Genomic DNA, 22,970 nt, shown 5'->3' with positions numbered 1-22,970 from the left:
ATACATGTTTTTCAGCGATGATATAGTAATTGTGTTTTATATGGGAAATCTTAAAGATCCATTTCAGCGTAGTTCAGCATGGCACCAGAGCCAGATCAAGGGAGCCTGGCCTATAATAACAACATGATTGCAAACCTCTAGAGCAAGTCCTCAATGAATAGGGGCGGTGAAGGGGGCTAAACAGCTCAAGACAGAAAATTGAACTTGTTTCTAACCATCTGTATGGTACCTTCCTTTAATTTCAGAAAGGATGTATTCCATGCCACTGAGTGCTGATTGGTTGGCAAGCTGAGAAGCTCATTGGCTGAGTGAAGTGGTTCACGCTCACTGATATCATGATGGTACATGACGAAGTGTTAGAAAATCGTATAACTGGAGTTTAAAATCATCGAAAATGTAACAGCAGTATTGAAGTATGATGTTCTACGTTCAGAAATGAGCACACTTTTCCATATGAGAAATGATTAAGCTTTTACAAACTAGAATTTTCCACAAAATCTCCAATGGAACCCGTTCATTTGGACTCGTCTGTCAGTGTTTGATAAACCTAGAAGACATTATTGTGTGGCAAATCTCCTCTCTACAGTTCTCTGATATAGACCTTATGGGCCGGCTCGGGTTCCACAAGCTTCACGCTCTTGGGCACCCCCTCTGGTGCAGTACTGGCCACCTGTGGAGATTTTCCTTCAGTAACTCTAAGTTGTTACGGTTGCATGCATCACCACAGTGCTGTATATGTCACCACTGATAATCTCTCTAACAAAGTGTTTATTTTGAACATATTTTGTACCATAACCAACTAGTGCTAATAACTTGTTAAAATAATCATAACTTCTTAAACCAAGTTTCTGTTGTTGTAAAAAACAGGGGGTGATGTCAGGCTCTGTGGAGCTCTTAAATAGAGTTCTAAATCATTGGTTCATAGTCATTAGATTGCAGAGTGGGTAATGTTACAGCCTTTTATGATGGAAATTAGGTATTACATTCCAGACTGGGCAGTAAAGGTTTTTTAGCTGTTTCCTCTGAAACATGATTACATGAACTCTCTTAAGAACAGTGGCTGCAATATGCTGTAAATCAATGAAAATATATTAAAGTCACATTCATTCTCTTTTTGTCCCTTGTGCACCCCCTAAAATATCTGTACATGAGGCTGGGCCATGCCCTTATTGGCTATAATGCATGGCTTAGTTCCTTTCTCAGCAGTCAAGGGTGTCTGTTAGCCCATGTAAACAGAAATAAGCTGTTAGCCTACTCTTCTTAACACATTGAACATTTATATTGAGGGATGAGAGGGATACCTTGAAAAGAAATGCTAAATTGGCTATCACAGCCTTCACCTTCACTGGAAGTCCAGGGCTTCTTTGTCGAATGGCTCTTCTGACAGATAAACATCTGGACAACCCCTACAGATCATCACTGATATCAGAATGATTCTGAGTAGCTCAGCCCTGATGACCTTTATCCCCTTTAATAGGCAGGGCCCACCAGCGGGCCCAAAGCCAGTTTGCATTGAAGTCCCTGTAGTTACTGAATAAAAAGCCTTAGTATGTATTAAGCCTGGGATTTTAGGAAGTTAAAAGCTTTATTTTTACTAAAAATGCTGTGGTCACAAAGTGGCAAAGTAAATACAGTCCGCTCAGCTGATTAGTGAGGAATCAGGGTATATGAGCCACATCTTTCACTGATAGTTGTAACCTTGGTTCATAAGAAACCACCACACAAGACAGTGAGAAAACAGCACCTGCGTTGTTCCAGTACAACTGTACATATTTAAACTTGATAAACCACCTCTGTATGTTACCATATTTCATAGTTTGTGAGTCATGTTAAAAGATAAGGTTTCTTCAGGAATCAGCATGTTCTGTAGTCTAAAGTGGTGGGGATCTTATCATATTGGGGCGACAGGGTATAAAACCCCCTTCTGTCTCAAGAACAGTGCTGGTTTCTTCTCAGAACCTTGAGGTAAGACTGTATATGCATTGCACAGACTTGCTGTGTGTTTTAGCTCTTTGCTAAGGCTTTAACATATTTGTAAATCAGACACAATGAAGTAAATCATAAATCTTTGAATGAGGAGTGATTTTATATGTGAAAAAGAAATTCAAAGGTGGCTGAGATGACCTCCAGGGTAGCAAAGATAATGAACACCTGTATATTCGAGCTGTAAAAAAAGAGTCTTTTTAAATGTATATCCTAAATTACATGTAACAAATGTACAAAAAAATGTGTGTTTATTATTTAAGTTTCATACTTATTAAAGTTTTATACTGTTATTTATATATTTATATAATTTCTGTTAAGCATAGCAGCATGTGATCACCTCATTCGGGTAAATTATCAATCAGCTAGTTTCTAGAATGGCAAAGAATTAATTTTGAAGAGAATGTGTCTTACATACAGTGTGGTCATGTCTGAGACCACTAGCGAAAATGCTTCTACTTTGAAGTGTGTCATTATAAATAATCTGACCAGCATAACAATTTGAGTGAAATACACACACACACACATTTTCTGAGCTGCTTATCCTTTTGGGTCATGGGGGGGAGCTGGACCCTATCCCAGCAGTCATTGGGTGGAAGGCAGGATACACCCTGGACAGGTCACCAGTCCATTGCAGGGCGGACAGACAGACACATACATTCACACACACACTTAAGTGAAATATAGCACCTTTGAAATATTTACATGAATTTTAGAATTTCCCAGGTATGTGGTGTGTCCCAGTTTTGCTGTAATGACAGCGTGCACTCCAGCTGTTACTGAAGTTACTGAACAGGGTCAAACTTAAACTATAGCTTTATATATCAGTTATAGTTACTTTCAAATATTCAGTGATTCACACTCCTGCAGCAAGTAAGGTTAACTCAGTGTTATTAGATTTTAAATATAAGGTAACAGAGCAACTTTAATCCTAATAGGATAAAAATTTATAGGAATTTTGTAATTGAAAAGAAATGCGCTGTTTGCTGGCTCCCTCTACAGGTCATTGGCCATCATGTCCATCAATAGGGTGGCTGTGGGTCTGCTGGCCCTGCTGCTGGTTTGCTGTGTCAGAGCTGAGGAGGAGGTACATACACACACACACACACATAAATAAACTGAGCAGTGCGGTATTCCAGTCACATTAAGCTTAGGAAAGGAATGTCTCATGGACAGATCAAATGTAGACAGCTTATTCAAGCATAGCATGTCCAACCCTATCATACAAAGAATACAGAGAAAAAGGTTTTTGTTACAATTTTTTGGAACATTCACAGAAAAGATATTTAATTTACTGTTGAAAATCTGATGTTAGAAGGTCTAACCACAGCTTTTATACAACAGTTCTGCAAAATACAGAAAAAAACAAGCAAAGAAGCAGCTAAGATTGTGTCAAATGTGCTTTAATACTGGCAATTTTTTCCCCACCAAAAACTAGCCTGAATGTCATTTTGTTTCAGTCAGTGTGTAAAGCATCTCACAGCCAAAGTGTGTTTATTTCGCACTAGTCCAAGTTTGTTTAGTTATTCATAACAGCTGCTGAGAGAACAGCTTGCTTGGGGACAATGCCAGGTCTGAAACTTAATGCAGTATCCAAGCCTGATAACAGTGAGCTGCAGGTTAAAATGAGTGGTTGCTTAACAAATGGTGCTTACTGGAATGATACTAATTGTATGGCAATAACAGCCCATATGGATTCTCAACCAGTCAGACTGTGTGGTTGGAACTAGTGTATATTCAAATATTCCAAATATGCCTTGACCTATAGTTTGTGTTTTTGCTTGTTTTTTTTTCTCTTCTTGATCTCTGCCATTTACGACATCACATCTAGCCTGGTAAGTCACTTTTAATTAAAAAATGTGTAAATAAATACATACAGTGGTGAACCGTGACATAGACCTACACCTTCAGTCTGAGCGGTCATTTCTGACGAGGCTGAAGTTTAGCTTATTTGAATTTTAGGTGCCACCTTAAACAGTGCAGCAGTTACATTCAGGCACCTCAGATCACCAGAATGTAACTACTACAGCATTTAAAGTGGAACAGATAATTCGTTAGCACATAAATGTAACGGCAGCATTGTTGAATATAGGACAGAAACTAAGAAAAAAGCAATTGTAGATTAGAAACACAGACATTTGAAGCCTCTAAAAGACATCCCATGTTTGACTTAAAGCTTGTGACACACATATTAGCATAAAGTTTACCTCGTAGCAGTTTCACAGTGACTCAGCCACTGATTGGCAGCCGTTCATATTCAGTCAGTGACGTATCAGGGACTTCCAGAAGGACTAGACCAACATTTTCAAAACGTGATCAATTGATTCATCTGTCACTTTGTAATTATGCTGATGGTTAGACTAACATGTTAGGACTTCTCTTTAGTTCTAGAGGTCATAACCAATAGGAGAGCTCGCTCAGCTGTATTTTCCTAGTCACCATCAAGAAAAACAGTTCCTGATTGGCCAATTTTACACTCGGCACTTCACACATCTATTACTGTTGCGTCAATTACTCCAGATCTTTAATGAAACAAGTAGTACTGTACTACTGTAATACAGTTTTTAGATTCCAGAGATCATTAGGCCATCTCTGAAGGCCTAAAAGGCCCTGAGCGTTCACCACTGAATACATTTATGTAAGCTTATATTATTTCTCCAATGAAAACACACATCTTACATGACAAATATCTATGATTGATTACGTGTGCTGATTTGTTTTATGTGACAGTGGCTGAGGAGAATTCTGCTGAATTGTCTGTTGGCGAGCTGTTGGAGAGAGCTAACAGAGGCATCGGTATGACTTCACACACAAGCGCACACAAGCAAGTTCACAGTTTGGTGCACGTATGGGCCATGTAGAAGTGCTTGGTGACTTTATCTTCACCTGGAATAGTAAGGAATTTGCTAAATTATTAGGTCCTGTTGGTACTGGATCAATGACCACTGGGAAAGAAGCCCTACTTTATGCAATAGAAAGTAGTGCTTGTTCCAAAATCTAGACCAGTGATTGGCTGTCCAAATTACTGATGAACATTTACTTCTTTTAGCTTCTTAGATTGCATTGCTCCAAAAAAACCTTTTTGGCTTTTTTATTTTCAGGAGAGTAGCTGCCAGTAGGCCTTTGAGCAAGTCACTTGATCCCTAGCTCAAGAGCTTTCCTAATATGGCACTGCTTCTAAGCTAAATAAGCTAAATAATGAACAGATCATTTTAATCCATTTTTTCATATGGTGGCAAGATGGTAAACCCCACAGGTCTTTCATCCTTACAAAGTTTTGACATGGAGCCAAGCACATCATTGCCATTGGGAGCCAAGAGCTTCAACCTCTTCCAGTAAATATTCCCTACAGGCCAATCCAGCAGTGTTGCAATGCAAGACAGTTTTATTTTGACGTTATATGAATGGAATATTAAATTAACTCTGCATTATGATGCAACCACAGCGCAATTTAGGATTGTCGTCCATGACCCATAAACAGGTCTAAAAAATATTTAAAATGCCTTTACTGCGGCACTGACACCACATTTTGCTGCTGCAATAGAAAAACATGTTTTGTTCATAGTGTGGAATGCCTTTTTTCCAGGCTTGAGAGTTTTCATGCCATGGAAAATCTTTTACATGTTCTCTATGTGATTCTAGTCCATCATAGTCATATTCTCATTATCAGCAAGATTCAATTCAATTAATTTTATTGTGTTTTGTGCTTTTCACAATCGAGGTTGTCATAAAGCAGCTTTACAAGGGTTGGATTAAGGTAGGTTCATGCTAATAACTGAAATGGAGATTCTGCAATTACTTCCTACTAAATAGTCTCCTACTGTGCTGGCAATACAGGCTGGGATAACAGAGAGAAACAGAGATAAGAAGGTAAACATTAGAGAATATAGATGAAGTCTTGTGAGCAGATAATGATCAACAGATCAATAAATATTACAAATACAATACACGCTGAGTGATATCATTAACCAAAAGTTAGTGTAAACTGTTAGGTTTTCAGTTGAGATGTAAAAATCGAGTGTATGAATCCCTCTATGTGCGTATATATTAGATTATATATGTTTTATTTTTGACGTAAAAGCACAACATTTTGGCTCGGATGGTGTGTTGTAACCGCAAGACCAAGTTGACGGTGATGTAAATGTTGGCTGTGCAATCTTTCTGTTGTTTGTGACAGTTCGAGGTCCTGATGAGCCAAAGGTTGTTGGAGACATTGCTGTTGATGATGAAAACGATGTGAGGAACGCTGATCCCTGCACCTCCCAAGGATGCATGTGGCCCAAGTCCAGCAACGGACTGGTCTACATCCCATACGTCATTGCCAACCACTTCAGTATGTCACCACTACTGTACCCCTTTTAATCACATTCAGCATTGTAAATGATGTAACTTGGTAATGTATGGTTATTACTCTCTTAACTCTAAAGTACACTTGCATTTTCCAGGACAATTTCAATTTATTTCAGTTGGTGCTACGAACGGAAAACATTGCTTCTTTGGTGAACTCAAATTTACTGAACAAAACAAATGATAAAGTAAAGATAACTCATCTGTAAACAAATAGATATTAATATTGAAAGTTCATCAGCATTCTAACTGCACTACTGGGTGTAATGTCTGTTCAAGGTTCTGCACTAGTTTGGAATTGCAACAAAGTGATTTAGTATGGCTGGCCAGACCTTACTGAGCTCTGCCCTTTTCTCTTTCAGCCTCCCGTGAGCTGCAGGTCATTCAGCGTGGTCTAGACTCCTTCTCCTCTGTTTCCTGCATCCGCTTCACACCACGCTCCAACCAGAGAGACTACATCAGCATTGAGTCCCGCAGCGGGTAAGACATAGAATTAGAACCAAAACCATTAGACATCTAAATCAGGATGAAAATGAAAATGTTAGAAGAAGAAAGCATGAGCAAGCATCCGGAAAATAGGCACCAGGCTAAAGCTAGAATCGAATGAAAAAGCCAAGATAATGACCTGGACCACAGTATAGGATAGAACTATTCAGATACCAGTATTCAGATTTTTTTTTTGTTCAACTACACCCTGTTATTTTTACGGTAAATGTGTCTTGTTTATGATCAGTTATATTTATGGAAAATTCTATTGTATCCTCTTCAGGATGCAGATAACTGGAGTTTTAGATTCCATAAAAAACAGTGATCATGTAGACAGAATTTAAAGCCATGTTTTGGACAATTAGCTGATGGTCTTTGCAGTAACAGAACGATATGAATTTAAAAGGGTTAATATCGCTCCCATACTTCAGCAAAATAGAGGCAGGAGCACTACTTTTAAATGTGTAATCTAAGCTATATTTGCATTTATGCTTTGGTGGACGCTCCTGTCCAGCATGACTTACCATTTAACCATGTTACAGATACATGATTATCATGGCGCAATACTGTCAGAGACCACCCTTATTTTATTTAAATTTCTTTCAAAATATTTTTCTTATTATTTTTTCTAAAGTTCAGTGTTAGAAGTTTTCTGCTTTTTACAATCCAAATAATACCAAAAACATTTAATAATGTTGAGGTCTGGACTCTGGGGTGGTCAGTACATTGTTCTCAGAACACCAGCAGCTTCTGTGTTTGACTTGCAAATGATCTCTTCTTTGTTTGACTTGCAGATGTGATCTACCCAGTCTTGCACTGTTGTTAGGAGTCTCATTTTCTCACATTTCCCTATCTTTAACTCAATTTTTGAACTCCGGTTTTGGAAACACCTGTTTTTCACTTTTCTCTTTAGTGTTTCCTTGTGCAAATGCATTATGCTTATGTCTAATCCCCCAAAATATCTTCTGAAATGAACTCGTACTTAATGGCTGTTTTGATTGAAAATTAAATAAACAAAGGATGGTCTCAGACCTTTACACAGCACTGTGGGTGTATGTAGAGTTGGCAGTCTCAAGGACTCTTTCTGGTGTAGAGTAGTGTGCTTGTCTGGACAGAGAATCAATTCCCAATCTATTGTGTAGAGGTATCCACTATGTTACACCAACATCTTAAAGGGAATAATGACAAAAATTGTAAATTCTTACTCACAGATGCTACTCTTATGTCGGACGCCGTGGTTACGCCCAGACTGTGTCTCTGGACCGCAATGGCTGCATTTACCACAACACCGTGCAGCACGAGCTGCTCCATGCTCTGGGATTCAACCATGAACAGTGCCGTAGTGACCGTGACAACCACATCCGTGTTGTGTGGGAGAACATCATTGACAGTAAGCCTATGTTTTAATACTTATGCCATTGTTGAAGCTTAGAGATTTAAGGTGGCAAATCTAGTTCCGTAAAATGATCTTGACCATTAAGCATTTGTCAATACTGCGTGAGGCCACCATTAATGCTGTGATTTGGTTTACTTTGTTCATCAGGCTATAAGTACGCCTTTGACAAGATCAACACTCTAAACCAGGGAACTCCCTACGACTACAACTCTGTCATGCAGTACCACAGGTGAAACACACACAAATCCAAACTTCATCTTACAATACCTAACCTTGATTTTATTTTGATCATTTACCTCCAGCAGATCAACCAGAGACGTACAAAGACTACTCCAAACCCACACATCACCGTAAAAAACACATTAACTGCAGTTTTTAAGACTGTATTAGTCTATATTAGCATTAGCATTAGCATTAGAAGAACAATAAAATTTAGACAATTATCTTCTTACTTCGTAACTGATCAACCTAGACGTGTTTGCCTTTTTAGTGTTGTACTGAAGATACGAGATTAATGTTATTAGTGTAAAAGATTTTGGGTGATATAGACTTCCATTACTTTTTAGTTACATTAGACTTACAGCTCCAGTGCACAGTTAAAGAAGCAAACTTCAGACACCAAACATGTCTTGGCTGATCATCTACTTTTGAGATAAGGAAGAAATTGTGTAAATTTGATTTTTTTAGTTAATCACTCTTTTAAAAACATTCTTTAAGAAAGCACAAATTCTGTTCGTTTTTAAGAAATGCCATTAATTTTTGGGTTGAAAGAAACATGGGGCAGCACAGTAAGAAGGGCCTGGGTTTGATTCCCTGTCTGGTGACCAGGTTCCTTTCTGTGTTGAGTTTATATGTTCTCCCCGTGTCTGCATGGGTTTCGTCCCACAGCCCAAAGACATGCAGTCAGGCGAATTGGAGATGCTAAATTGTTGCCCTTAAGTGTGAATGTTTATGTGTGTCTGCCCTGTGATGAACTGGCGACCTGTTCAGGATGTTTTCTGCCTTCTGCCCAATGACCGCTGGGATAGACTCCAGCACCCCCCGCAACGCAGAAGGATAAGCAGCTTAGATAACGTGTGTGTTTGTGAAAGAAACTCCACATAACGTAAGGGTTCTCTACCAATTAAAATAATTTTTTAGAACCATATATCCAAGTCAAGAACCATTTAGCAAGGATCTTAGGTCTTTCTCCTATGACACTCCAGACAAACCAATCTGGAAGGACTAGTGCACTCTGCATATATTTGAATTACGGATTGCACGCAACCCCATCTTGGGCCTGCAGATTACCTTTGTCAGCTGGTTCACTGTGATAAGTTCAGAACAGATTGGGCTTATATAGAAACTTAGCGTTAGTGCTACTAGCAGGTGTATAAAGATTTATAATGAAGGTGTTCTATTAAGTTAAAAACATATACAAAAAGTCAATCTCTATAGCAGTCTTCTTAAAATTAAAAAAAAAAAAACTTTTTTTCTATAGCCATGTTTCAATGAATTCTTTTAATTCTAACTAGAGTGGCATAGAAATACACTTTCTGTACATAATATGTAAACATTTTCAAATTCCAAGTTTAAAATATACATTATCAGGCATATTATTCCATCTGTATAAGTCATCGTATAAGTACATCCTAATAACCTATTACAGAGAAAGTAAGTACTAAAGTAGCATCAGCTCTTCTGCTTCTCAGGACCACAGCCTTATTGTCTTACAAACCACTAGCTTTGAAAGGCAGCGTAGCTAGTGGTCCACAGAGATTAAGCTCTTTTTTTCATTCCAGGACTGCTTTCTCTAAGAATGGTCAGCCCACCATGGTCCCCATCCCCAACAGCAATGTGTCTTTCGGTCAGGGAACCCAGATGAGCCAAAATGACATTACCAGACTCAACAGGCTCTACAAGTGCTGTAAGTAGCAGATATACCATCAAAAGACACTGTATGTAGTCAAAATTGTACCACATATCCGCAATGAATGTATTGAATGTAATAAATTCTTATTTCTGATTCATCTGAAACTTGTTTAATCCTCAGAAAGAGAGCTGTGTTGGTCCACCAAGGAGACGCCACAGACGAGCAGTGAAGATTTGTGTCTATGTCTGCTCACATATGGAGATCTTTTCATGACTATGTAATTAACAGAAGAAATAAAATGTTTTAAAAGTGAATATTAATCAGCTTTGTCAGCTGATTTACTGTGTCATCAGTTCTGACTCTACAGCAGGCTTTAGGCTTAATTTCATACATTTTAGTGGCATGGAAATTATGTGCACTGTGGAATCAAGTAACTTAAAGGCATCCCTTATTTCACTGTATAGAATAGACACACAGAAATCTCCCAAAATTAAATTAAATGTTTCAGTGACATCTTCTGTATGCTGCATATTACGTTTGATATCTGAAATATATTATATGTACATTTGTGTATATAATACCATATATCATACTTTTTTAAGACCTTTTTTTAAGGCCATGAAAGAAATTACAAGGAATTATTGAGCACTGCTTGTATGTGACCAGGTGATGGTGCTGTCATTACAAAATTATTTGGTCTGAAAGGAAAGGACTGTGCGCCTCTGAATGTATCACTGATTCATACCACAGCAGTAATATGTTTAGTTTCCCTTATAAAATAACTCAGGTATTTGGAAAGAGAAATAGAATGACTGTGCCATAAAGTGTAGACTGAAATACAATTGTAGTTTATTAGCTCTGCTGAAGAGAAAGTGTAAAGAGATCTGTACTGAAGTGAAAGTGTGGCTACTATGTCGAAATCTTGCTCAGTTAAGAGTGGGACTATAAAGCCAAAAATAGACTATACTTGAGTTAAATTAAAAACAATCATCATGAATCATACTCAAGTACATAAAGTACAAAGTTGTAACAAATAAAATTAAGGTTCAGGACATGTTTTTATTTTTGGTGGACTAATATGCAGCACTTGTCCATCATTTTGCACTGATAAGAAATTTGGTTAGAACCTGTGAACCACAAAACAAGATTTATTATTCTGTGAAATAATAGTTTGTTTTTTTTTCAGTTCAAACTGGATTTTTTTTTCTACAGCTCTGTAAGCATTTGAACTCACTATTTAAGAAGGTGAACTTACTAACTAAAAACTATTTGCAAAATTTAGAAATTTTGCACAAATTCAGTTTAGCAATTTTTTTTTTAACTGGAATCCATGACATGACTTTCCAGGCTCTTGGTGATTTACTAATAGCTTAATACAGTTATAGTTACTTCATATAGTTACTTCTCACACAGTTTTAGTTACATACTCAATGTTTTATTAGTGTTCAAACTTTAAAAACTTTGTATTTTAAATTCATTATACAATTTAAAAAAGAAAAAAAAAACTGACATCCCTAGTTCAATGTTGTCCTCTAGATCCACCACAAACTTGATTAAACACATTCTAGTTTACTGTTAGATTCTTCTTCTAGATAAATCTACTTTACTAAATATTATTAATTCATCACTCAGCCTGGTCTATGTCTGTAAAGTCCTTTAATGTAGCCATTCCTGAAGAAATCACTTCTTGATCCATCCAGTTATCAGCCCATTTCTAACACAGCCCATTTCCTCTACCTAAGATTATGGTGAAAGATGATGATGTCGCCCAACGGCTCTGATCGTTTTCATGTACATTTAACAGGTATGAATTATTCCAGTCTGACTTTTGGAAACATCATAGTACAGAGTCAGCACTGGCTAGAGTGGTCAGTGATTTAGTGGTTTCCAAAGACTTTGGAAATGTACTCTGACCTTAGTTTTGGCAGACATGTAAACCACACCTGGAGAAAATGTTTCAAGCCTTTATTTCAAGCAGGATTGATTTCTGTCATGTTCTCCTAACTGAACTCCCAAAAAAGACAATCAAACAGCTTCAGCTGATTCAAAATGCAGCTGCCAGAGTCTTACTAAGAGTAAAAGAAGGAAACACATCACTCCCAAGCTTATATCCTCACACCGGCTACCAGTCTATTACAGAATAGACTTTAGATACTATTACTGGTCTATAAATCACTCAGTGGTGTAGGAACAGCATATTTATTTCATACGCTGCAGCGATATGAGTCTAACAGAACTCTCAGATCATTAGAACTAGTCAGTTAGTCCTGCCGAAGGTAAAGACTAAACATGGAGAAGCAGCGTTCAGCCACTCTGCTGCTCTTAAATGGGACCCGTTGACAGAGAGCATTAGAAGAGCCCTGACATTAGACACTTAAATCCAGGCTTAAAATGTTACTATTTGAGCAGGTTTTCAGAGCAGTTTAAAACACTGTTAGCGTTTCTAGCCCTTTTTCCTCTGTAAAGGCTTTTATTATCCTAACTTAACTTTTCATTTTTAATTTGATTTTTAATTCTCCAAATTTAATTTCTAATTAGATTTTTCATTTAATGATTTTCTCTTTTAAATCTGTTTGAATCATGTTTTTAATTTCTGTTCTCCTTTACTTTACTTTTTTAAATGACTGTACTTTCTCATTCGTAAAGCACTTCGATTGACAGTGTATGAAAGTTGCTATTTAAATAAGGTTGCCTTGCCTTGCCTTGCTTTGCCTTGCCTCTTCTAGTGCTGCTGCAGCTTTTCATATAATCAACCATTACATTTGACAGACTTGAAAACTCAATTTAGAGAGACAAGTTCTTGGCTGGTTTAGATATTGACAGAGCACTTCAAATGTATTATTGACATAAGCACTTCTTCTATGTACTCTGGAATAGATCCAGTCAGTATATTGGGAATACAAGCTCGATAAGTGTTTAAATCCATAATAAAACTATATTTGCTTAGAAAAGCTTATGCTTACCTGGCAATCTGTCCATAACATCATTTGGTTTTGTCTGCTTTGTCCTCCACACCCTGTCTCTCCACTGAACCAATCATGATCTCCTACATACTCAGACAATGAAAATCATTGATTGGTCATTTGATTGATTGTTTTATGTGCTACACTAAGAAAACACCAAAAATGAAAAAAAAAAAAAAACATTTTTCAATCCCAAAACAATCTCCAAATGTTTCCAGATTTCCATTAGTTGCTGTGAAATTTCATAAAAGAAGTGTCGTGACCTAAAAGAAGATTTGTCATTTTACATTTCTTTCAGAAAACACATTTAATCACACCTCATTTTGTAAATGTTTTTATGAACGTCCATCCTTTTTAATAATTTGTAAGAGTCTCCTTATTCTAATTAAAAAGTTAAATCAAATGTCCTTTGTCTGCTCATAATATCAAACAATCAAATAACCAATGATTTTCATCCACATAGTAAAGAATAGCAGAAAATAAGAAAACTACAAAGAAGTCATGAAAAGCTAAAACAACAAAGAAATACAGCATGTCCACGTGAGACTTATCTCTAAGTGTCAAATGCAACTCTAATCTGTAAATGACGTATGCAGCCCTGATTTGTGGGGAAAACTGCACCTGCGTTCTTTACATCAAGGCTACATGTATTTAAACTTGATAAAGCACTGCTATACGTTACAAATTTTCCAGCAGAACCACTTATTTTTGTTCATGTTCAAAGATAAGTTTTTCCACAAGTCTGCAGCTCCTGTTCTATATGTATGTGACATGCTTATCATGTTGGGTACACAGAAAAGAGTATAAAACCCCTCTCTCCATCTGCCACTGTACAGTTCTTTCCGTTTTGGAAGTCTGAGGTAAGAGCTCCCACTCTACTAGCATGTGCCATTCATTTATTTATTTATTAGATGTTTAGATGTTGATGTCTCACAATGATCACAGTTGGTTATTGTAATTGAACTTTCATGCAGTCCACCGTGTTTAATCATTGGACTGACTGGCTTTGATATTTGATGTACATTAATGTTTCTGTCTGCTGGCTCTCCCTCCAGGTCAGTAGCCGTCATGTTGGTCTATAAGGTGACTGTGGGTCTGCTGGCCCTGCTGCTGGTCTGCTCTGTCCGAGCTGAGGAGGAGGTGAGACAGACACATACAAGTGCATATGCTATATTTTACACACTGGCAAACACCCACACATGTACGCTTAACTACACGCTCACAGGCATCACTACAGTGGTACAGATGTCACTGGGGTGGTTTTCAGTACCTTTAGCTGGGAAACACAGTTACACTATATTCCATTTTGACCCCAGGCTTCAAAAAAAACCTACTAAACCCCACTCGTCCCCTAGAAAAGTGAATGTAATGTCCCTTTAAGAAGTGGCTAACAGTGACTATTAGCGCTAGGCCTTCAGTTTGGGCCTCTAACATCAAAACTCATTCAAAACACACCTCTATGATAATGCTAACTTCTGTTAGCATTTATGGCATTCAAATAGTTTGTTAATGCTAAGCTAACAGTAATTTGCATGAACACTTTTTGGCAGTTCTAGATCAAATACAGACATCTAAAGCTAAAAGACATTCTATGTTTTATTTGAAGCCTCTAAAGGCATATTAACATTTATTTTACCTTATAGCCGTTTTGCAGTGGAAACTGCAGCTGCTACTCTTTTCCATTTCGAACAACCCACTGATAAGACTTGCTTGCATTCACAGTCCCTGACATATCTGGGACTTCCAGAAGGACCAGAGTGACACTTTCTCTAACAAAACTGGTTCCTATTGGAAATCAAAGCATGATTGGTTGATTCCAGTCACTTCATAATTACGCTGATAGTAAATCTAAATTGTTAGGACTCCTATTTAGCCCGTGAAGTCCTAACCAATCGGAGAGATTGCTTAGCCATATCTCTCTAGATGCCACCAAAAAACAACAACTCCTGACTGGCCAATTTTCCGCTCAGCATTTGAAGAATTTAACCCTTTTGTTTAAATCCATGGGCAGTGGCGCAGTGGGTAGCGCTGTTGCCTCACGGTGAGAATGGCCTGGGTTCGATTCCCGGCCGGGCGACCAGGGTCGTTTCTGTGTGGGGTTTGCATGTTCTCCCTGTGTCTGCGTGGGTTTCCTCCCACAGTCCAAAAAACATGCAATTAAGTTAATTAGACATGCTAAATTGCCCCTAGGTGTGAGTGAGTATGTGTATGTCTGTCTGTCTGCCCTGCGGTGGACTGGCGACCTGTCCAGGGTGTATCCTGCCTTCTGCCCAATGACAGCTGGGATAGGCTCCAGCACCCCACCACGACCCAGAAGGATAAGTGGTTTAGATGATGTATGTATGTTTACATCCAAAACTTAACACTGAAACAAGAGAAGAACTGTAATACTTGCAGAGTTTAATAGGATTAAAAAGCACAATTCTATTGAATAAAAATTAACTAAAGTTTAAATTGTTTGTACCGCATGGGACAAATATATATCTGTACCCCTTTTTCTGAAAGTGTAAGCTAGGATTAAACAAGCAAGAATTAGGGTCCTATGATACTTTAAAGGGGCCATATCAAACATTTCTCTTATATTTTTGCTTATGACATTTGTACCAAAAACAAGGTAAGCGTTTTGCTTTGCTGTAATGTAAATGCAGTGTTGGACTGATGGATGTAAATGATCTCTGTTTTGCCCTGTGCTGTGCCTCATTCAAAAATCTGTCCAGGCTGAAACACTACTTATCACTTCAATGTGAATGGGTGGGGCTAAACTGCTGTAGGATGAATTGCGGATATATGTTAAATCAACACAAAAACAATTCAAAATGATCTGTCTTTGCAGCCTCGTGTATATATAGGGACTGTATAAATTGTGAAGTGAATGGCACATAAACAGTGTTTACATTCTACACCAAAATTTTATTAAAAAAAAAAAAAAAGAACAGTTTGGTTTTCCATGATATGGGTCTCTTAAATGCAGGCTGTTGTGCTGCGTTTCTCTGTACAGTACGTAATGAATTCCTATTTTCTTTGTTCTTTTTTCCATTGGCCATATGTGACTTCTCCTGTAGCCTGGTAAGTTGATGCAAAAAACATAATATAAGCATTTGATAAGAAATACAAAGGAATCTATGGCACTTGAGTGTTAAATATGCAAACAGAGGTCAACAGTATATAGTGAAATGTTAGTGAATGTGATATGCTTTGTTGTTTAGTTTTTGAGGACGCTTCTGCTGAACTGTCTGTGGGAGAGTTGCTCGAAAGAGCCAACAGAAACATCAGTAAGACAGACAAATATTAATATAAAATTTAATACACGCTGAATGTAGACCATACCAGAATCTTTGTGTTGGCTATTGGCTATGCTACCTTACTAGTATGTATTCTATTTCTATTATCTAGTTCGTGACTTTGATGAGCCTGAGCTGACTGAAGGAGACATTGCTGTTGACAATGAGAGGAATGCTGATCCCTGCACTTCTAGCGGCTGCATGTGGGCCAAGTCCAGTGACGGCAAAGTTTACGTGCCCTACGTCATCGCCAACCACTACTGTACGTGAATCCAACTGTTTTTTATTTCTTTACTGTTACTGGGTTAGATAGAAAAGGCCTTTAATTCATACAGCCGCTGGAGTATCTGGCCTCGTTCTTGAGGTAGGTAATTCAGACTGTTTAGTAAATAGTTCCACAGAAGTGGCAGCGCTCAACTTCACATTTCATTTCCTCTAGGTCTACTTATGATATTTGTGTGTTTTATGTACAAAAATAGTCATAATTCGTTTTTACACGACCATTTCCCCTTATTTAAATATGCTGTTTTTTTTTACTGTGCCTTTAAGACTGATATATGAAAATGACATCAATTCTCATTGACTGTCCTGAATGGTGCCTGTGTTGAAAAGCAGACCAGGCAGAAACTGTCCTTATAACTTTCTGCAAGAAATAAACTTGCCAGATATATGTAAATAGGTCGATTTCTGTGACATCACAAAAACAACGCATTCAAAACAGGCTGCTTACGTTACCACATATGATACATCAAAGTCCATAAATTCCACAGTGTGGTCCCTTTAATAACCATTTTTTATTTGTGAAACTTGTCAATCTTGCAACACATCTTAGCTTAAAGTACTGGTGCTTGCTACATGGGCTTATTCGAGGAATGGACTCAAATCTGGGCAAATATAGGCAGGATTTTCTACTAGCAGACAAGTGATTAGAGCCATGCAACCCAATCAGATGCCATTCAAGCTCAGATTTCTTTATGGAACCAGTGGTCCAGGTGTCTGGTACCAAGACTAGAAATCCCCTGCTGTGTTGTGTACTGCTGGTCCTAAGTCCATTTGTAGTCTGTTACTCACAAACTAGTGTTAATGAATCAACAAGTGCTATACGATGTGTACTAAAGTAGGCAAACATGACTGGATGTTATGTGTGTTTACATTTTTGGGCTGCCTATGCTCCAATTTGACTGGAGTTTTGACTAGTGTGTTTTGACATTTGATCTCTCTACCCTCAGCCTCCCGTGAGCTCCAGATCATCCAGCGTGGCTTGGACTCTTTCTCCTCCATGTCCTGCATTCGCTTCAGGCGCCGCTCCAACGAGAGGGATTATCTCAGCATTGAGTCCCGCAATGGGTAGGCATTATAATCACACTCAAGAGCAAAGTCAGACATTTCTGATATGTATACAATGTATAGTTTGTATTGCTGCACATTTTCAATGGCTTTTAAGGGAGCAACCCCATTCTGATATGCAGAACTTCTCTACAATTACTCCTCAGTATATACAGTGCTTTATACATCAATTGTGAATATTTGAAGAGCTTATCAAAAGTGCTTTGAACAAATGGTTCTTCACAGCAAAATGATTCTGTAAAGAACTATAAATTAAAAGGTTCTTCAAGGAACCAAAAGTGTTTCTTACATGGCATCACTCCATCAGTATCGCCTCTACATAGGTTCCAACTGATATGGCAAATATGAAGTCTGGCCAAATGGCTCTACTGTCCACAGCACATTATTGCAATGGTCCTGATCTTCACCTTGGCGTTGTCTGACAACACTGTCCAAAAGTTAGAGACAACCCCTTTATTTAATATCCAGTCAAAACAGCCATTAAGAACAAGTTATTAATTTTTCAGCACTAGGAAAAAAAGCTAAAAACATACATTTAAAAGAAAATTACACAGACGCCTCAACAACTAAATACAATATCAAATTTATAGTTCGTATTGCTGCACATTTTCAATGGCTTCCAAGGGAGCCTTCTAACCCTGTTTTGTCATGCAGAACATTAACTATAATAATTCTTCCCAATTATGATTTCAAAACATTAAATATTAAATGAAGTGCTTTATACAGCAACTGTGAATATTTAAAGCACATATCAAATGGTGACCTGATCAAATCTGTCAGAATGAAAATCACAAATTTGATGGGAACTCTTCACTTAATGGATATTGCTTTTTACAGTAGATGCAGCAAGCTGATTCAGAAAGGGATAAAATAGAAATAGGTTAGATTGAAGACCAGCATTTCTGACAGTGCTCTGGCCAAATCTTCACTTTCTGTTTACTTGGCAGATGCTACTCTTATGTTGGACGCCGTGGTTATGCCCAGACTGTGTCTCTGGACCGCAATGGCTGCATCTACCACAACACCGTCCAGCACGAGCTGCTCCACGCTCTGGGCTTCAACCACGAACAGACCCGCAGTGACCGTGACAACCACATCCGTGTTGTCTGGGAGAACATTGTTGATAGTAAAGTCCAAATTTTTAACACTCTCAGGCAACATTTGTTTATCCTGCAGAACATTTTTGACCATAATAATTGTTAAGGCTTGTATTGCTTCACCATTTAATGTTTGTTTTGAATCTGCTTTCTCATCAGGCATGAAGCACAACTTCAACAAGATCAACACTCTGAACCAAGGGAACTCCCTACGACTACAACTCTGTGATGCAGTACCACAGGTCAGTTGCTCACTACTTAACAATCAAACAACACTCCGTTTTTCATCTGTAATACTCAGCCTGTCAGCTCAATGTCCAAGATTTTAAAGTGAAAGCATGAATGACTGACTGCATTATGTTATTTCAGAACTGCTTTCTCTAAGAATGGTCAGCCCACCATGGTGCCCATCCCCAACAGCAATGTTGCCATTGGCCAGGCAACTCAGATGAGCCAAAACGACATCACTAGACTCAACAGACTCTACAAGTGCTGTGAGTATTTGGGAGCAAATGTAGTTTATTCAGTTCAAGAATAATATCATTTGATATTGGATGTGAAAGCCATCAGTACAATAAATACAAACCTCAGAAAAGAAGTGAATAATATGCATGTTTGCAAACTAATAACATTTTTTCTCACTGTGCAGAGACTGGTGAGTGCTGCCGAGGTCCTGTCTTCATAGTCGGCCCCTGATCGAACTTCTCTGGGACTTGAGAGATACGCCTCTGTTTGTTGTGACGGCAGTTCGAGGCTCCTTAGCTTAATATTTTTAACAATAAAATCAGTCAATGCAGTTACTGCTCTGTTGTCATTCTTCTTTTTCTGTGATGTACAAGGGATAAGATCTTGTCTGATCTTTTCACTTTTCCATTTACTTCATAATGTCATGTGGTATGACCTTTTCGTCATTGAATGACATTCAAAGAACTGATCATAAGTGAACCAATGCATCTAAAGAACAGTTATTTTACAATAGCTGCACAATGTTCAAGAGTATATCATTCTATCCATTTGGTTCGAAGTCAGAGTTGACTTTAAATGACTTCAGCTTCAGAACAAAATCCTTCTGCTTTGACACTAATTCTGTTTATTTTAATTAAAACAATTAAACAATCCATTTTGTCACTACTAAAACAATAATAACACTTCTGAAACCTTACCAAATGTTTCGGTAGTGACTGTGACTACCGACCATGACTAATTTTGAGCATATCGCAAAAATGCTAGACAGTACATGGCTAACAAACCCAGCTTTTAACAGTTGTACATGCAAAAAATCATAATATTATTCATTAAAACCCCAAAAAAGTGTACTTAATAACATAGGGATGCACAACTATGGTCATGGAGGGCCGGCGTACAGCACAGTTTGGAGGTTTCCCCACCCAGACACATCCATTTAACCTGGCAATTAACAGATGCGTGCAACAACGTGTGTTTGAGCATATAAACCTCCAAACTAGAGTTGTAATAAAAGAACATATGTGTGTCTGTAGTGACAGTTCTTAATGTTACACACTGATTCTCAAACATTTACTTCAAAACAGTGGGATCTAACTGCTCACCATGTGGCCATGAGAAACAGAGATGTAGTCTCACTTTCTGCCCTGAAATACAGAAGTGTGGCTAAAACAATGCTCCGCCTATGGACTAAAACTCTTTAGTTTCAGGATTGACATGAAAATGTGGGACAATATTTTATGAACAAAACTTTTTTTTTAATTTCATAATTAAACACTCCTTTAAATGAATTTGCTAGAATAGTCTGTATATATCATATTCCAGCTAAAGTATTACAACAGCAGAGAGGTACATTAGTTCATCTATTTAACAACACTCAATTATTAACAAGAATAAATTAGTGGAACAGTTTTACATCGCCCTCTGACGCACGTATGTTATGACTGGACCTCCTGGACCTCCTCCTGCACAAAAATGAACAAACAACTTGCTACAAATATAAACAAACAACTAATTTACAACAAAATATTTTTCAATATTAATTTAACCTTTCAAAATAAATCAATTTTTGAGCAATAACTTTTAGCACTATGCTGAAATATTTGACATATTATATATATGATATTTGATATATTTTGACATTGTCTCAAAAGGTTTTCCAGATCAGGTCCATGTTATTCTAAAGGTATTAATTATTGTTACTTAATTAGTATTCTTCTTATTATTACAATTATTTTTCATGGCAGATTTTTCCCTCATCCTCTGACCATTAAATCACTCAAATTAGTGGCTTGACTGAGAAAGCTAACACCAGTCTCTGGGAATTTAAGCTCATGTTAAATCTTTCTTTTCTGTTTAAGGTCTATGAAAACAAGTTGCTACATGCATAAGAGTTGCATATGTTCAGGATTTAGGTTTCACCACAGTACAGGAACAACACTGCAGAATATAGTAAACATTATATTACTGTCCTCCTACCAGAACTACATCTTCACTACCAGAGCTGCATCGTACATAACCTTAGTGTGGAATACACTATGGATTGAAATATTGCACAAGTAGAAAATGTTGGATTACAGGAATGACATTCTTCTGAGGCAGATCCTATCCAGGTAATGGCTATCAGTGTATGTGATCAGTGTACTAATGTAGAGTATGGTGTCCCACAAGGCTCTGGACCACTAGGACCACTGCTGTCTTTATTATATATATTGGCACTCGTCAAGGCTAGTTTATTTGTATAGCATCTTTCATATGCAGTGGCAATTCAAAGTGCTTTACATAGAGAAAAATAAAAGCATTAAATGATAAAGCTTCAACCTAAGAGAGGCCTATATATATATATATATATATATAAAGAGAGAGAGAGAGAGAGAGAGAGAGAGAGAGAGGGGGAGAGAGAGAGAGAGAGAGAGAGATTCTTTCATTTGTTTTGCTGTTTTGAGTTAACTCCAATTGAGGACACAAGAGTTCCCCTAGCTCAAACTCCTTAGTTTAGTTAAAAGTTCTCCTAACTCTGCATCTGCATCCTGCAACCTTCTGCATCTGACGGAGGTAAAAAAATAATTAATTCGAGCGAGCGTTTTGCAGTTCGTACGCACGTTTTCTTTTATTCGTGGTCACGATTTCTTAAATCGTTCTCTTGTTTTCTCTAAACCGTGGTCATGTTTTATTTTTAACTGAATGCATGTTGTTTGTACTTTGATAACAGCTCCCTGAGACTGTCTGACGGGTTTTGATTGATGAGATAATGAACAGAGATGCTCATCAGGTTTGGTTTTGATTTGGAGGGGTTACGAGGAAACTGCAGTTCCTCTTCACAGCAAACGGTCTACGGTGTTTCTGCTCTCGCGTCAAGCTGCGATGTTAGAGACCATCACACAATTACAGGACGAAATGATCAGCGTTTCAACATCTTCACATTAACATATCTATATCTAATCCATAGATCTATTAAACTCTCTCGCCACTTGACCTCATCCCACATGAATGTTTCTGTGTGTGTTTAATTTGAGTGTGTTGAAACAAATTGACGCTGACCATTTCTTCCTGTAATTGTGTGATGGTCTCTAACACCGCAGCTTGTCGCGGGAGCAGAAACAGCGCTAAGCGGCCGGGCTGCGTCTCTATCTCTGTTAAATATGATCATCAGAAAGTGTAGTTTAGTGAAGATTGTGGTTGTCAGTCTAACTCATCAAAACCCGTCAGACAGTGTCAGGGAGCTGTTACTTACGCACAGGACAAATAACACCTGTATCTACTACATTGATTTTGCGCACGAATCCAAAAAATAAACGTGCGTTCAGTTAAAAGTGAAACATGACAACGATTAATTATCTTTTTTTACCTCCGTCCCCTCCGTACCACTAGCTGGAACTCTTTCCATCACACAATCCCACCAGGCATTCTCTCCTCTTGGGCTGCCAATTATGGATGGCAGTGGCATCACTGGCTTTCAAACTCACAACCTCTTGATGGGGGTGAATGGGGTGAATGCTTAGTTCATTGGATCACTCATAAACTCCAGAAACTGCTTAGATGTCTGTGTCTTTTAATGTTTAATAAACTGTAAACTTTTTTAACTTTAAAAAATAGTGTATTAATAACACTGAATGTTGTACACTGTTCTAAGAATTTACCCCAACATCAGGAGATTGCGAGTTTGAACCCCAGTGATCCCACAGCTGTATCTTAAGCCTAAGAGGAGAAAACATAACTTAACTGAAAAAACTAGAAATGAGGGTTTGGAGAACA

General features: G+C 37.9%; 1 protein-coding gene and 1 pseudogene across 2 annotated transcripts; both read left to right on the top strand.

Moving 5' to 3' along the window:
• The first annotated feature begins 1,913 nt into the window (after nt 1-1,913).
• Nucleotides 1,914-10,384, top strand: LOC118817443 (low choriolytic enzyme-like). Of its 2 annotated transcripts, XM_036584146.1 has the most exons (10): nt 1,914-1,965; nt 2,986-3,070; nt 3,815-3,818; nt 4,714-4,779; nt 6,161-6,316; nt 6,693-6,810; nt 8,028-8,206; nt 8,360-8,441; nt 9,994-10,118; nt 10,245-10,384. In XM_036584146.1, coding segments are annotated over exons 2-10 (804 nt in total). In that variant the 5' UTR covers nt 1,914-1,965; nt 2,986-2,998; the 3' UTR covers nt 10,247-10,384. The 2 variants fall into 2 exon arrangements, with proteins under 2 accessions (XP_036440039.1, XP_036440038.1); XM_036584145.1 differs by lacking the exon at nt 10,245-10,384 and having other exon boundaries at nt 9,994-10,126.
• A 3,414-nt stretch (nt 10,385-13,798) lies between these two features.
• Nucleotides 13,799-19,549, top strand: LOC118817444 (annotated as a pseudogene).
• Nucleotides 19,550-22,970: the final 3,421 nt, after the last annotated feature.

This window comes from Colossoma macropomum, unplaced genomic scaffold (assembly GCF_904425465.1).
Source record: "Colossoma macropomum unplaced genomic scaffold, Colossoma_macropomum, whole genome shotgun sequence".
Taxonomy (NCBI): Eukaryota; Metazoa; Chordata; class Actinopteri; order Characiformes; family Serrasalmidae; genus Colossoma; species Colossoma macropomum.
This window is presented reverse-complemented; position numbering and strand designations above follow the sequence as displayed.